The 15,345-nt window shown below is 29.2% G+C and overlaps 1 protein-coding gene across 2 annotated transcripts; it reads left to right on the forward strand.

Moving 5' to 3' along the window:
- Positions 1-4,444: 4,444 nt before the first annotated feature.
- LOC137837027 (agamous-like MADS-box protein MADS2) lies at positions 4,445-9,969 on the forward strand. 2 transcript variants are annotated; one of them, XM_068645845.1, is made up of 8 exons: positions 4,445-5,100; positions 7,552-7,630; positions 8,102-8,163; positions 8,390-8,489; positions 8,735-8,776; positions 8,855-8,896; positions 9,386-9,522; positions 9,602-9,969. In XM_068645845.1, exons 1-8 carry the CDS (start codon positions 4,916-4,918, stop codon positions 9,696-9,698), a joined length of 744 nt encoding a protein of 247 aa, XP_068501946.1. In that variant the 5' UTR covers positions 4,445-4,915; the 3' UTR covers positions 9,699-9,969. The 2 variants fall into 2 exon arrangements, with proteins under 2 accessions (XP_068501946.1, XP_068501945.1); XM_068645844.1 differs by having other exon boundaries at positions 4,492-5,100; positions 8,099-8,163.
- The last annotated feature ends 5,376 nt before the right edge of the window (positions 9,970-15,345 follow it).

Here is a 15,345-nt window from a genome sequence, read left to right on the forward strand (position 1 = left end):
CTGTTAGCTTCATTCTTGTTTCTTATAGCGGCTGAAGGGTTAGCCAGGGTATCTAGGACTGCAGTTCATTTTTCTCACTCTTTTGTATTTTGATTAACATGACAATATTGTGTCCTTTGATTGATATTGATGTCCGTATAAAAATCATTTATATCGATTTCTCGCATATAAAATTTTGAAGATGCTTCTTAAATATCGATTCCTCGCATATTTATAAAAACAACATATTGTAGTTATCATTTTAGCTTGTTTCTAGCCCCTTTTGAAGGAAATTTGACCTAGTTTCTAAAAGAACAAGCTTAGGATGCGGTTTTAACTTAGTCAAACCCTAAAGGCGGTCCCTCACACATTTACCACCCTACCCTTGCCCTTCTTTCCCACCAAGGCTCCCATTCCTATAAATAGGGTGCCTTAATCTATTTATTTTCATGTTGAAATTTATAGAAGAAAGGAAACTCTACACAATTTGTGAGAGATTTGTGAGCTCTCTGCTTAGGTCTTATCTTGTGAGAGTGAGGCTCTTCAAGTGGCGACCTTCCACACTTATCCTAGGAAATCCACATTCCAAGTGGCGTGTTCTCCTCTTTGCCATCTCCATAAGCTTTCTCTATTCCACCTCTTCTTCCATTTTCCATTACTCCATTTATCTTTATGTGTTTATGTTCTTATTTGCTTCCACTGTCAATTCAAAATTTTATATTCTTTGTGTCTCCTTCAATATTATATTCTTTATGTTCCTTTTCATGTTCAATTAATTTTCGCCTTTCATCATCAATCATCATATAATTGTCATTTTTCTCTTTGCCCTTGTGAAGTGAACCTTCACACTTACTTAACCACTTGGTTAAGTTCGTGTCCAATGGAAATATTCTTAGGGTTCTCACCATATTATTTCTAAAATCTCAATCATAAGTAAAGTGTCATCATCTAAAATGAACAACTCTAAATTCAGCTCACATCAAAAGAAGACTTTTGCACAAGCCTTAAATAATGCACGTGATATCCTCTTTCACAATTGTCTTCTCCTTACATCAAGAGAGATTTGATATCTGTTCAGATTGATGAAGATGTGTATCTTGTAGATCTTGAAGATTGTAGAAATCACCTTCATGGAAGAGTAATACTATTCAAAGGTGACAAATCTCTTACTCATATGGACGTGTGCAAAACAACTTGATTTTGCTTGGAAATCTCTAGGATCTTAGAGAGTTATTCCTTTGGGAAAAGAATTTTATGAATTGGCTTTTTCTTCCCTTGAAGACGTGAGAATACTCCTAGTAGGGGATCTTGGAATCTTAATTTGTGTATCTCGAGAGTCTTTGCTTGGACTAAAGACTCTATGTCATCTTCCATGACACTCATCAAACCTCAATGTTAGGTCAAAATCCATGGTCTTCCTATGAAATATTGGCAACCAAAAGCATTTTTCTTTATAGCGAGAGACATTGGTACACCATGAATAAATCTAGAGGTTTTTTTGCTAGAGAGCTAGTTGATATAATATGCTATCTGTTTTACCTAATCAAATTTTGGTGGAAAGACATGGTTTTTATTTTATTGCTGATATTGAATTTGAGAAGTTGCCTCCATTTTGCTCTTCATGCAAAATGATAGGGGCATGATATTTATAAATGAACACGACATCCTAATAACCTCAATAACATGACCAAATTGCCTACTCATTTTGTCAAAACCTGTTGTTGTACAATATAAACTTGTGATTGTCCGAACCAAAGAAACTAATGATGTCACAGAGAAATAGAATTCCATTATAGAGGTACAAATATATTATGTACTCGTTAGTAATGCTATTGATCTTGATACCCTTGTTGAAATTGTTGTTATCCAGGTAGAGAACATATCTCTTGTAGGTCAAAAGTTTAAGAAACCTATTGAAGATGTATGGGCGGGTTCATGATATCATGATGATATTTTTGCTAATATGCTATCTTTGAAAGACGTCTATGAATATGATGATTTGCTACGAAAAAAAGGAACTCCTTGCCTCTTAAAAATTTTGGTCTTTTAGATGGGTATTCTCATCTCATCTCAAATATGCAATTTCTAAATCCGTTTCTTAAGATTTAGTCTTATAAAATTGTTTTGAATTTCTTTTAGGTGATGAACAAGAGGATAAAGAGTCATGCCCGACCATCTTGCCAGCAAATACAGTTGAATCTACCTAGTTGGTATTTTCTTAGAAGAATCCATTAAGTGAAGATGATGAATTAGTTCAAACCTCCAAGAGACCAAGACGTTCTTTTAAAGCTGAAGTCAGAGCCAATAAGATGACCTCAAAAACTGGTCAACCCAAGAAAAAATAATGGTAGTGACGTTCAACAATATCATAGGATTTTATTATCATTGTCGAATGCAAACGAGGATCCATGTGATTGATTTTTTGGGATTTCAATTGTTCTTTTTCATTATTATCTTTTAAAGAGCTACATATTAGAGAAAGTTTTTTTTGTTTGCGTTATTATCTTTATTTTATTTTTATTTAAACTCTCAATGTACGTCCTTAGGCTATTTATGAGAGTTTCTTAATTTTTATTTTCGTATGTATTTAGTCTAGTCCGTCATTTTCTTTTTTTTTTAATTTTATGCTATTTTTAATGTGATAATACATGTGGTCTAACATGAGTTTTATTAAAATAAAAAGATATGCTATTGATACACAGTAATCCATCACGTTGAAAAAGTTTGCTATGATAAGACAGTGATATACCTAGAAATGACATAACAAATCTTTACATCAATTTTCCTTGTACCAACTTGATAAATATTTATGTTTTCATCAATGAGGTAAACGTTGATACTCGCAACAATTTATGTTGAAAGTTTACTATAATAAGAGAGTAATAGAAAATAAAAAAGAGAAGTGTGTCAAAATAACTAATATCACACATAATTGTAAATAATAATGTTACATTCCAACCTTAATTTATTTACTAGAAATTTTCTTAACTTTCATTCCATCTTAGGATAAGTGTGCTTGGATACAAATTTGATTTTAGACGATGATAATTAATTTTAGTTAAAATTGATTTTGAAAGAAAGTGATTTATAATTAAACATACTTTATCAATTGTGATTTTAATAAAATTAAAGTTTTTTTTCTATAACTTTATCAAATTAGTTTTACGTATAAAATAATTAACATTTTAGCAGAAATGAATCGTTAATAAAGTTGAAAGATCGATAAAATAGTGATTAAAAAATTACTTTTGAATGTAATTATTAAAGTGCATTTGAATAATATAAATAAAAGAAAACTAAAAAAATCAAATTTAACCCAAAAAATAATTCAGATCATGTTTGAATTAAAATTGAGAATATATTTTAATGTGTTCCATACACATTTCAAACTCGAAAGTAAAAAGAAATTAGAAGAAATAAATTATTATTAAACGATTTTTAAATTCACCTCTAAATATAGTTTTTGTTTTTATTAAAGTAACATATATCTCACGGTGAAGAGACAAATATTTTGATGAAGTCAAGTACTAGTTAAGGGAGAAATTCTCATTTTCATTAAATTGCAAGATAAAAAAGTATAGATAAAATAAGTAGCTAATATGAAAAAAATATTATTCTTCACTTATATTTTTTAACTCGTTCTTATATTTTTAACAAAAAATTAATGATATTTTTTGGTACAAAATGAGTAATATTTATTAAACAGGGTTTTGTTTATAAATTTTTAAAACTAATTATAATAAATCTTTCAACATATTCCATTTAGAGATTTATTTTAAAATTCAATAAATTTGTATATATTTTGAAAATAAATTATCTGTTGATGTATTCTTAAATTAAAAACAAAAAGTAACTTCGCAAAAACTATTATTGTGTGTTTAGTTTGATGTTTGAAAAGAATGTTAAAAATAAGCTATTTAAAATAATTACAATTTCAACAAGAATCATAAATCTGCCTTTTGATTTAATCAATTGAAACCAAACATGCATTACATTATTAGAACTTTTTTTAAAAAATATCTATAAAAATTTACACAATTTGAATTTTCTACAGATTTTTTGATAATGTTTATAAAATTTTACGAATTATTTATAAAAAAATTCCCAATTTTTTTAATAGTGGATAAATATTAATATACAATATAATAATCTATCTAAATATTACTATTATTATTATATCTTACACTAAATTTCCGTTTTGCATGCTAGAAAACGGAGGCCAGTGATAAATTGACACGTGGAGGGTCCACTTTAAGGTATCTGACGACGTTCTTGCTCTGCTCTACTTAAGTTAATACAATGAAAAAATTACAGATTTTTTCTTAATAACAACACACACCTACGACAGCTGTCGCAACGCGCCCGTGAGGCACACGCGAGTTCCGAACATGGCGGAGGCAAACAGCGCGTGTTGGTGACGCGAAGCAGGCACGACTGAGAGAATTGTTTTTGCCAAAAATAGCTTAACCGAGTAAAGCACGATAAAAAGAAACTTGTATGAAACAGGAAACTGAGACCAACCCTAAGCTGCACTCCATTTTATGGTGGAGATTGGAAGAAGATAAAAGAGAAAAGAAAAAAGAGAACATTTGAGGATGAAAATGCTTTGTAAAGAGAGATAAACACTTACAACTATAGTGGTGTTGTTTGCTTTCTTATCTTTCTCTCTCTCTTAATTTTTCCTCTCTCTAGGGTTCCAAGTTTTGAACTTCAGAACTCTCTTGTTTTTCACAAATTTGGCTGCACTTGGGTACTGACCCAGAAAAGAAGGTTCAACAGGTACCTAAGAGAAGGAAGGGGTGGAAAAAAATAGAAACTGTACGTATGAAAGAAGAAATAAACCAATAAATAAGAAAAGGGTAAATTTTGAATAAGAGTGGGGAATAGAATAACACAACAATAGTATTAATATTGATAACAATTAAGTGGGAAAAATATGGGGAGGGGAAGAGTGGAACTCAAAAGGATAGAGAACAAGATAAACAGGCAGGTAACGTTTGCAAAGAGGAGAAATGGCCTTCTCAAGAAAGCCTATGAGCTTTCTGTTCTCTGTGATGCTGAGGTTGCCCTTATCATCTTTTCCACCCGTGGCAAGCTTTATGAATTTTGCAGCAGTTCAAGGTATGTGTTTCTGCGTTTTTGCACTCATTCTTATCTCAAATTTATGTTTGTATGTGCAAATATCTATACTAGATTGTTTATGTTTGAGATAATTAGTATTTTCTTATTTACTTTTCCTTGTTTTTTTATATTCCATCATAACTGCTTGAATCTTATTCTTAGTGTGTGAGTTTGCTGATTCTGTGAGTTCTACTGGCCTGAGAAGAACTTTCATGTTTCTCTTTCCTACTTTTTTTTATCTCTTTCCAATGAGGCTGGTGTTGGAGGAATTAATCAATCTTTGAACTTTGGTTTGGTCTTTTGAATGCAAGGTTGTGAGATCTGGTGATGTAGTTCATGATCTGAGAAATAAGTGATGTTTTGTTTTCCTGTACGGAAATTTTTTTGGTGGATTTTGTAGATGGATGGTTTACCTTTCCTTTTATGTTTTCTCTTACCCCTCATGCTTTGAGGGGTTTCTTCTTAATTGAATGTGATTTCTTTTCCTGCTTGGACTCTTTCTACAAACTAAGAAGGCATAGATCTGTGTTTTTTCATATTAAGCTGATTTTGTTTGTTTTGTTTGTTTTTCCTTAAAAAAGTTTGGTTATATCTATGTATGTGAGCTGCTGACCAAGATGTATTAGCAGCAGTACTTGATTGTCCTGAAATGAAGTTCTATGACAACTTGAACACATCTTAAGTCCAATGAAACAAGGACAGAATGTAAGCATCCAGTGTGCTGCACCAAAAACAAATAAACACTATATGTTCACTCTAAAACAAATAGTTGGACATTGGAAAGCAATAAAGGGTGTTTTATTTCATCACCTTACTACTGTTTATCAGTGTACGGAACCTTTTCCCTGAATTTGCTGCATTTAATAGATATTTCTTTTTCTTATAAAGGGAAACATTATTATTATTATTATATCTATCTAACCATATATATATATATGTATATTTATTATATAATGTGATTTTAGTATTTTCCATGTAAAATTTTTATTTTCTTTTCTGCACTTTTTATGTTAACTAATTATACTTTCTTCTCTACCCCTTTAATTAGTTTTTATACTTTTTTTTTTTCTGTGTCATCGTACAGATTTGTATTATACCTTACTATTATAAAAGCCAAGTACTTCACTAATGAATTTATTAGCACTGAAAATTGATAGGACAAATATGAGGTTATGAGTCTATCTCATTGAGGTTGGATGGCGAGAAAGTTTGTTATGCTGAATATTTATGACAGTAAAGTATGGGGAGAAAGTTTGCTATGGTGAACATTTAATGACAGTAAATTAAACCATGTTATTTTTTTTTACTTCTCTTAATTTTTGTTGATTTCTCTGTCCTCTAGTGACGAATTAGACATTAAGAATGATTTTCTATTGAAATAAATTCTTACACCTAGGTGTTCTTTCTCATAGTATTATATAATTTATATTATATAAGGACAACTGCACAACAGACTGATTTTAAAGGCTATTTTGTCAGCAAATGTGATTATATTGCTTGATTGCTATTGAAGAATTCAGATCTGTGTCTCAACTTAAGTTGTTGTATAAGTAATGCTATTTATGCTTTTATTAAGTTTTGACACAACCCCATGCACACATGTGTTTTTCATTAAGAAGTGCAGGTGCATGCATGAATTTGGGTTTAACTGTAACTACAAGGTGTAAATATAGTTCTTCATGTCTAGGGCTTTGAAGGTATATTCTCTCTTGTTTTAGTATGTTGACCATTAAAATGAGTAAATTATATAAAAATACAAGAGCTTTATTATTTATCTTCTAATTTTTGTAAAGTTGCTCATAGAAGTCATGTCTTTTTCTTCTAAGTTCTGACCAGTTTGATATGCTAACTTCTCATTGTATTGCTACTAAAGATCAAGTGAATCAATACAGGGAAAATAGTGCTGAACATACAGAAACTTTTTATTTTTATTTTTTATCAGCAGATTAAACTCAATTCTAGATACATTTTTTTATCTCAGACAGTGGAAATTTTGCAGTGATATTGTTGTGTGAACTTGCATTTTTCTTCAAAATTTGCCCTAGAAATCAAGGTCCTGATATATTAGATAGTAGTATATAGCACAAGTGCTTTACTAGTTCATTAGATTCATATAGATAGACCATTAATCACCACTCACTTCAACACCAAGCTAATTGTTCCAGGCCATTGCATGTGTGTTTTCTGCAGCCTTATTATATTGCATCTCATTAACCCCTCTATCAACTATTTGATGTGCTAGTTTAGGAAGCTAGTAAGAAAATTGTAGATTTTTACTTTATAATTTGAAACCATTTTATTTGTTTTTATTCATCTTGGAACGTCAAAGGTAAGAGTGATTTAGATGAATAATATATATAATATAGTGTGCTATAATTAAGTAGTGTTGTATGGCTATTCATACACATTCATCAATTTTACTTGTTCTTCCTTTCTTTCTGGAATCTGCAGCATGCTCAAAACACTTGAAAGGTACCAAAAGTGCAGCTATGGTGCAGTGGAAGTCAGCAAACCTGCCAAAGAGCTTGAGGTATGAAAGTCTTTGTTTAATACTTTTTGTTCCAAAATAACAGCAGTTTAGGCATTAAAAAGGAATATTAAAGTTTTTTATTTTATCAGCAAAGGAATATTAAAGTATTAATAATTTTTTCTTAATTTGTTTCTAAATATCTATTGAGAAAATAAATGAATTTATTACATATAAAAAGTATTGCATTTTTCAAGAAAAAGATTATTTTAGTAAAATTATTTTACTAAATAATATGGTTATTTTTATTCTTAATAGTGTGAAAAAAACTTTAAATTACCGTTGTTAATTATAGGATGAAGGTAGTAACATTACAGAAATAACATCTCTTAACATTTTCACTTAGGAAAGCCTTGTTAATTGCAAGAACTTTGATTGGCAACATATGAAAAAATATATTATGTAAATTATGTTTTCCATTAAATATGGCAAGCCACTTTGTTATTCTTCATTTGTCATTTGCTTTTGTAGCAGAGCAGCTATCGTGAGTACTTGAAGCTGAAAGGAAGATTTGAATCTCTTCAGAGGACACAAAGGTAAATTTCATGTGAAAGAATTTTGTAAAACTCCTTTCAAATTAGTACTAAAAAAACCAATAACTTGGCTTTTACCATTTTTTTTTTGTGGGTTAAGGTTTGAGAAAACTTTCTTCCATTCAGTTAGTCATCATTATTAAATTTGTCATAATTTTCAAAAATGGTTTACCATTTGCATCAGTAGCAGTGTTTTCATTAAGACCATGTACTTTGTTCCATGCTGCAGAAACCTTCTAGGTGAAGACTTGGGCCCATTAAATACCAAAGAACTTGAGCAGCTTGAGAGGCAACTAGATTCATCTCTCAAGCAAGTGAGGTCGACAAAGGTAATAAAATATCAGTGTTAATTTTTCAAAAAGTTACACAGAAATTTTATTAATATGATACTTATGCTATTGCATTGGCCCTGGTGTAGTTTTTCTCCATCTTTCTATAGGATATTTTCTATATACAAAGGTATATTTGGGACATGTTATTCATATGGTTGGAAAAGCTAATTGAAGAGTCTGATGTTCCCTTATGGAAAGCTGATTGCTAATTATCTGACTCTATCTGGAACATTACTTTGCAGACTCAATTCATGCTGGACCAGTTAGCTGATCTTCAAAATAAGGTATATAGTGTTAGCATAGTTGTAGAACAAAGAAACTTTATTTTTAGCTAACACTTTCAAGCTATTGTTTGCTTACAGGAACAGATGTTGGTAGAAGCAAACAGAGCTTTAACCATGAAGGTAACATTGAACACTATCCATAAAGTTAATCCTACAACAAGCATGATGGGAAAATAGCATTCCTCTTGCTTCATTCTAGCAAAATAAATTTGTAGAAGATATACATCTGACTTTATGTTGCAAATTTTGCTTACATTCGTTCCTATAAATCCATTTAGAAGTACAACCTTCCATCTCACATCTTGACCAATCAGATTGGAATTGGATATTTGGAAGTTAAAGTGTTCTAGCAAACAATCCTTAGGATTAGTCTAAGAAGTGAATTCAGAAATGAATTTCTCCACAAAAAATGATAAAAACCTTGTCAATGATTATGCATTGATATTATTGTTGTTGTTCTGTTGCATAATGTGATTGTGCACTTGTTTTTAATATTTTACAATATGGAAACTCTATTCAGAAGTGTTTAATGAAAGTGGTAACCTTGTATCTTCCACTCACATTAATCTCCTCTAATGATGATTTGGTGCATGACTGCTATGTTGGCAGCTGGATGAAATCAATTCAAGAAACCAGTATAGGCAAACATGGGAAGCTGGCGATCAAAGTATGCCTTATGGTACTCCGAATGCTCATTCTCAAGGCTTCTTCCAGCCTTTGGAATGCAATCCAACATTGCAGATAGGGTAATATATAATCAGTTTCTTGTATTTTTGTGCTGAGGGTGATTTTGAATTCTATTTTAATGCATGTCCCTTGATGCAGTTCCGACTACAGGTACAACCCTGAAGCCTCAGATCAGCTAACTGGGACAACTCAAGCTCAACAAGTGAACGGTTTTATTCCTGGATGGATGCTTTGAGCTAAGCTAAGTATTTAGCTGGCTACATAAATAAAATTAGCAGACACCTAAGGCCAAAGTCAAAATGCCTCTTGATGTTGGAAATGTGTAAATGCTGCTTGTGCTTCTATTATTTGTTTTGGCATAAAAACAGCAGTGACTGACTTAAAACTATTAAAACTTTAGCCATTGACATTTGGCTTGTAAGAAGGTTACAGTATGTTGAATATCTTTGAAGGACTAGTATTATCTGACTGAATGACCAGTTAATGTCATTTTCCTTTTGCAATCAGTTACTATTCTGACTGCTTTAACTACTGTTTTTGAACTTCTTGCATTCATTGGTGGGAGATTGTACTATGTTATGAGAATTTTGTAAATTTTACTGAGGCTATGACAATGTCACTTGAATTTATTGTGCAAAAAGGAGGAAAAAACTCATTGGAGATATAATCCCTGGCCACATCTCCTCAATTGTAATGTTGATGTCAAATGGTCAATTGATTTTTCCGTTTGATATCTTAACCAGCAACCTTAGAGTTTCGTAGATTATCATTAACTGCATCAGGGATAATATGTAAACAGAAAATCCTTAGAGATGAAGTATTAGGAAGAGATGCTAAAGGGTCTTTCTGCCGCTGGGGCATAAGAAGGAAGCTGGCACTAGGATCTAGCCATTGTTAAGGATTCTGAAGAAAGAAGTTACACAAGTGAAGATCAACTTTAGTAGGTAGGGTGTTTGCTTTGCAATGTTGATCTCTGATAGAATACTACTCCTTTTGAGATTATCATAAGCTTTTTCAATATCCATTTCATATATAGCCCATCTTTTTGCTTAGAATTCTTGAGTGGACTGGATGATGAGACAATGACCCTGCATTGTCTTAAGTAGTTGTACTCAAAAGGTGATATTATGAACAATAATTGGTTTCATTCTATTATCATCGGTTTTGGTTAGTGCCCTGCAGTCAACTGCAGTTGCTCTAAATTGAGTTAGTAAATTCAATTAAACTGTGTATAACACTGGTTCAAGCAGAGATCAGAAAACGTGTACCTTGTAATCTTCTAGACTGTTACAGTGACACTCTTGCATATTTTTTATGAACTTGGAGATTTTATTCTCTATATGAACTGTACCTTGTAATCTCAAAAATATTTGTTGCAGAATTAATATGCTTCCCAAAAATAATGTGCTGGACTGAATCTTGAAATAATGCCTACTGTAATTTATCCAATCTGACGAAATCAAATCCTCAATGTTTATTGATCAGAACATGAAATTCAGATCTGTTAGTTATCACTTAATATTACAAGAGTTACATTAGAAACAAGTATAAAAATATTTATCAGTCAAACCAAATGTAAGTTAAAATAGAAGAAAAGATTTTACAAGTATTACTGGTAGTATCAGATTAATCTAAAGAAAAATCTTAAACACCAACAAACCACATATATATATATATATATATATATATATATATATATATATTCTTAAAAAGTAAGTATGTATTATGCAAAATAAACTTAAAATTTATTGACTACCTCAACAATATTATAGATGTTGCATCTAAGTTTTATCTAAAATAAAAAAGTTTATGCAGTATATCAGATTTCAATCTTTTTATCAGTAAATTAGTGATTATGCATCAGCTACTAAGATATTACTGACTGATTTTAGTTGGTCACTAATTAAAGCAGTGGTCATTTTGACTGATTTTTCAGTCATTATTTAGTGACAGTGACTTCTATGTAATTTGATTATGCAGTGGGTGGGGGCTGTTAAATTAGCATGGAAGGAAGTGAATTGGGGTGTGGGAAAGGGATGAAAGTGGCAGAAGTGGGAGGGTGGTTGGAGATGTGAAAATGAGAAAATAGAGAGAAGAGGGAATTGAGGACCACAAGAAGTGGTGGCCATGCCTCCACCAGTCATTCATTCTTTTTCTCCCACCACTTGTTTTTGTTTGTCATCTGAACTTCCATTCCTCTGAAAACAATAATCATTTCTAACTTTTTGGGCCAAGGCATCTCACAACCTTCTTATCATGGATTTGATACTCAACTTCAAATGCCATTCTTTTGCCAATCAATTGAACACTTGATTCATTAAGTTGTTCACTGATAGTGTTCATCATTCATTGCTTCTGTGTGTTTGCTTAGTCAATTCTTTTCCAACAATCAGAGAAACACATTCTTTAAACACATGTTATATCATGGATTCAAATTCATTGAAAAACATAAAATTTGACTGGCTTCACTCACTTCTTAAACTAGCTTCACTCATGTTTTTATAAGTTTTTATAAACTCTAAACAAGAATAAAAGAAAAAAAAACATCCAGAAGAATGTCTTAGAGAGTGCATTACTAACACCTTTCTTAATTAGATTATGTGTGTTTGATTGAGTGTTTCAAAATATGAAACTGGGTCACATGAAAAAATCAATATTACATTTTTTTTCTAAAAATATTTTATGTTAGACATGACAAACAAAAAACAAATATCCAAACACATCAAGGTAAAGGTTATGTTAGAGTTTGTTGTACTGTGTTTTCAATGTTGGAAATTATTTTGTAAAATAAACTTGAAGAAATTTTTTCATATGACAATAAGAAAATAATATTTGTTATGTATATTAACTTGAAAGTAATTTTATATGAGAAAATAAAAATTCAGCTTAGTAAATTTAATTTTAGAACATGTTTTTGAAATAAATTAAAACATAATCATTCTTGTTTTTATAATTTAAAATAAAAATAAAATATGTTACTTCTGTTAAGAATATTTGTTAATATCTCTTATTTAAATTATTTTTTGAAAATATTTCAGTTTTTTTAGAAATATATTTTATATAAACATAAAAGTAAATTTATTTATTATTTAGATTTAGAAAAATCAAGATTGAAATATTATTAATATTTGATATTATGTTATATATTATCATATATACAGCGAATAAAATAAATCACAAATTTCTTCACATGATATATTTTATATATTTCTAAAATATAAAAGTCTCAACATTTTAGTTCTGTTAATTTATAATGATAAATGTATAATTATTTTTTTAAATACTTAAATGTATTTTTATTTTGAAAAAAAAAGAGTTAAAAAGAGAATATCATTTATTTCTTTACATTAATTAATTATTGGGTAAGTAAGTTGTGCACCAACTTGTTGATATGTTGGACTAAGCAAAACCTTCAAATGTTTGTTTATGATGGAAGAAAGAAAGAACTTGATGTGGTTGAGAATGAATATTATGACTTGTATATATATTACAAAGAAAAAATTATGCAAACTTGTGAAGTGTAACAATCAAAAGGTAATCCTTTCAAAAAGCAATCAATAAGTAATAAAGGGTTGAGTAGAGTGTGATCCATAGAGACTTAATTGAGTATCAAGTATAGATTAAGCAACTTTAATGATGAAAGTTTGTCTCTCATAGTTAGTAAAAAAAAAATGAAAATTTAACTAAACAAGACATTTACTTTAAATCTTAATTTTACACACACTAAGCTTATGATTACCAATTAGAACCCTAATTTCCTAGATGATCTTACTTAAGAAGCATCTACTAGGTTCAAACTTATCACACAATTTTGTTCCTATGATCCATGCGCACTATTTACCTTAAGTATAGACTACACTATAAGAAAATCATTAAACAGAAATTAAATTTAAAGATAAAAAATAATTAATTACTATATTGTCATACTATTTTATAAACTAAAAAATTATTCGTATTTAATTGGGTATCTTGGTAGTTAATCAGATACCAATTTAAAAATTAGTTTGTAAATTTTATTAATAATAGAAACTAATAATTTTTTTAGTCTCTAAAATAGTACTTAATTTAGTTAATATAATAACTAATTATTTTTTATCTCTAAAATTGATTTTTATTTAATAATTTTCTTGTAGTGTTATTTTAGAAAGTGATTAAACTAAGCTAAATGTTTCATTTTAAGTTCACTTAAGGATTTGAGCTCAAATACCATACCAAAGGACTAATTATATATTACCAAACTTCATAGATTCTTATGAGATTTGGATAGAAAGTTGGTGAAAATATGGATTCAATTGAAGTGAAGATAAAGACAATTAGGTGCATAGATAAGCATAAGAGGCTTAGGTTATACTTACTCTATCGCATCCTAATTCTATACGTAGTATAGGTTATGCATGGATGAAAAATTCTAAAATTTTAGAAATTTGAATTATTTTATTTTATAAATATTTTATTTTATAAATATTTTATTTGTATAATTCAATTCAAATTTCTTAAATTCTTCATTTAAATTTGTTAGATTTCAAATTATTAATTTAGGCAATACAAATATTTTATGGGCATGAACAAAATTAATAACTTCTTTATTTGGTATGCTTACTTATGTGTTGTAGTTTTCTAAAGGGACAAATAAGAGCATAAAATCTATAAGAGTAGGTGAAATCATTCTATTAACTAAAAATTCCTAACTAAAGAGTTGGTGTGATTTTACTTTGATGGTAATTAACAAAGGTACGAGTACATTTATAGCATTGAAAATTTTCTCACTCTTATTTATTTATGAGTACAATTAATTCCACACCTTTCATCAAATGTTTATGCCTCTTGTTGTAATTTTCTATAGGGACAAATGAGAGTATAATACCTATAAGAAATCATTGCTAAACTTCTATTAACTAAAATACCTAAAACTAAAGAGTAGGTGTGATTTTACTATGATGGTAAAAAATTGCACGAATACAATTATAGCATTGAAAATTTCTTACTCTTTAGTTATTTATTAGTACAATTAATACCACACCTTTCATCAAATGTTTAGGCAACATATATATCCTGAGATTAATGTATACCAATTTCTTCTTCATAAAAAATTTAAAATAATTACATGGCAACCATCTTACATTAGTTGCTATATTAATATTAATAAAAGTAGATACTATATAGAGACAAAAAAAAATTTATTGATCTTTAAAGTAGTTTTTATTATTAATAAAATTTATAAAGTAGTTTTGAAATTGGTATTTAAAACTATACCAAAATTATAAAATTTTAATTTATATAATTATTTTTCTGTATTATTAGTAACTTTCCCACATTGAGAATTTGAATGGTTGTAATATTTAAGAATTTCATGTTTCTCAGTATACGTAAAGTTATCGAAAATTTCTATAACCTTTTCTTCCATATAGTAAATACAAAATCAATTTTTAATGAATATAAAAAGACGAAAACTACACCAACAACCTTACCTAATGAACAAGTGTGTGAGTGAGTGAGATACAACAGTGTGTTACACACTTGAAAAACATGGAAGAACTCTAGCGAGAAGAAAATCTTGAAGAAAAAAATTATATTCTTTAGACTCTTGTATTAATCCAAATTAAATATTAAATATTGTATGAATGTTTAGAATTTAGGATTTAATGTATGTAAATAAAATGTTCGTGATAATATAATTCACATGTTTTTGAACATTAAAGAAAAAAAAAAGAATGATATCATAAAAAACTTATTTGGAATTTAGGTATGTTTAAAATAACAACCACAAATTTTATGATAAAGAAATGTATTTATATATTTTTTTTTTTAAAAACATGTGAATAAATTTTTTTGAGTTTCTACTGTAAGTAAAAGTACTATAAGTATTAAATAGGGATAAAAGA

This window comes from Phaseolus vulgaris, chromosome 4 (assembly GCF_051622355.1).
Source record: "Phaseolus vulgaris cultivar YP4 chromosome 4, ASM5162235v1, whole genome shotgun sequence".
Taxonomy (NCBI): domain Eukaryota; kingdom Viridiplantae; phylum Streptophyta; class Magnoliopsida; order Fabales; family Fabaceae; genus Phaseolus; species Phaseolus vulgaris.

What these genes read in the sequence shown, in the direction of transcription:
- LOC137837027 (XM_068645844.1), top strand. Translation starts at nt 4,916, where the DNA reads ATGGGGAGGGGAAGAGTGGAACTCAAAAGGATAGAGAACAAGATAAAC. An exon ending in TAGCTGATCTTCAAAATAAG is followed by an intron (nt 8,777 to 8,854) that starts GTATATAGTGTT and finishes GTTTGCTTACAG; the next exon opens with GAACAGATGTTGGTAGAAGC. An exon ending in AATCCAACATTGCAGATAGG is followed by an intron (nt 9,523 to 9,601) that starts GTAATATATAAT and finishes CCCTTGATGCAG; the next exon opens with TTCCGACTACAGGTACAACC.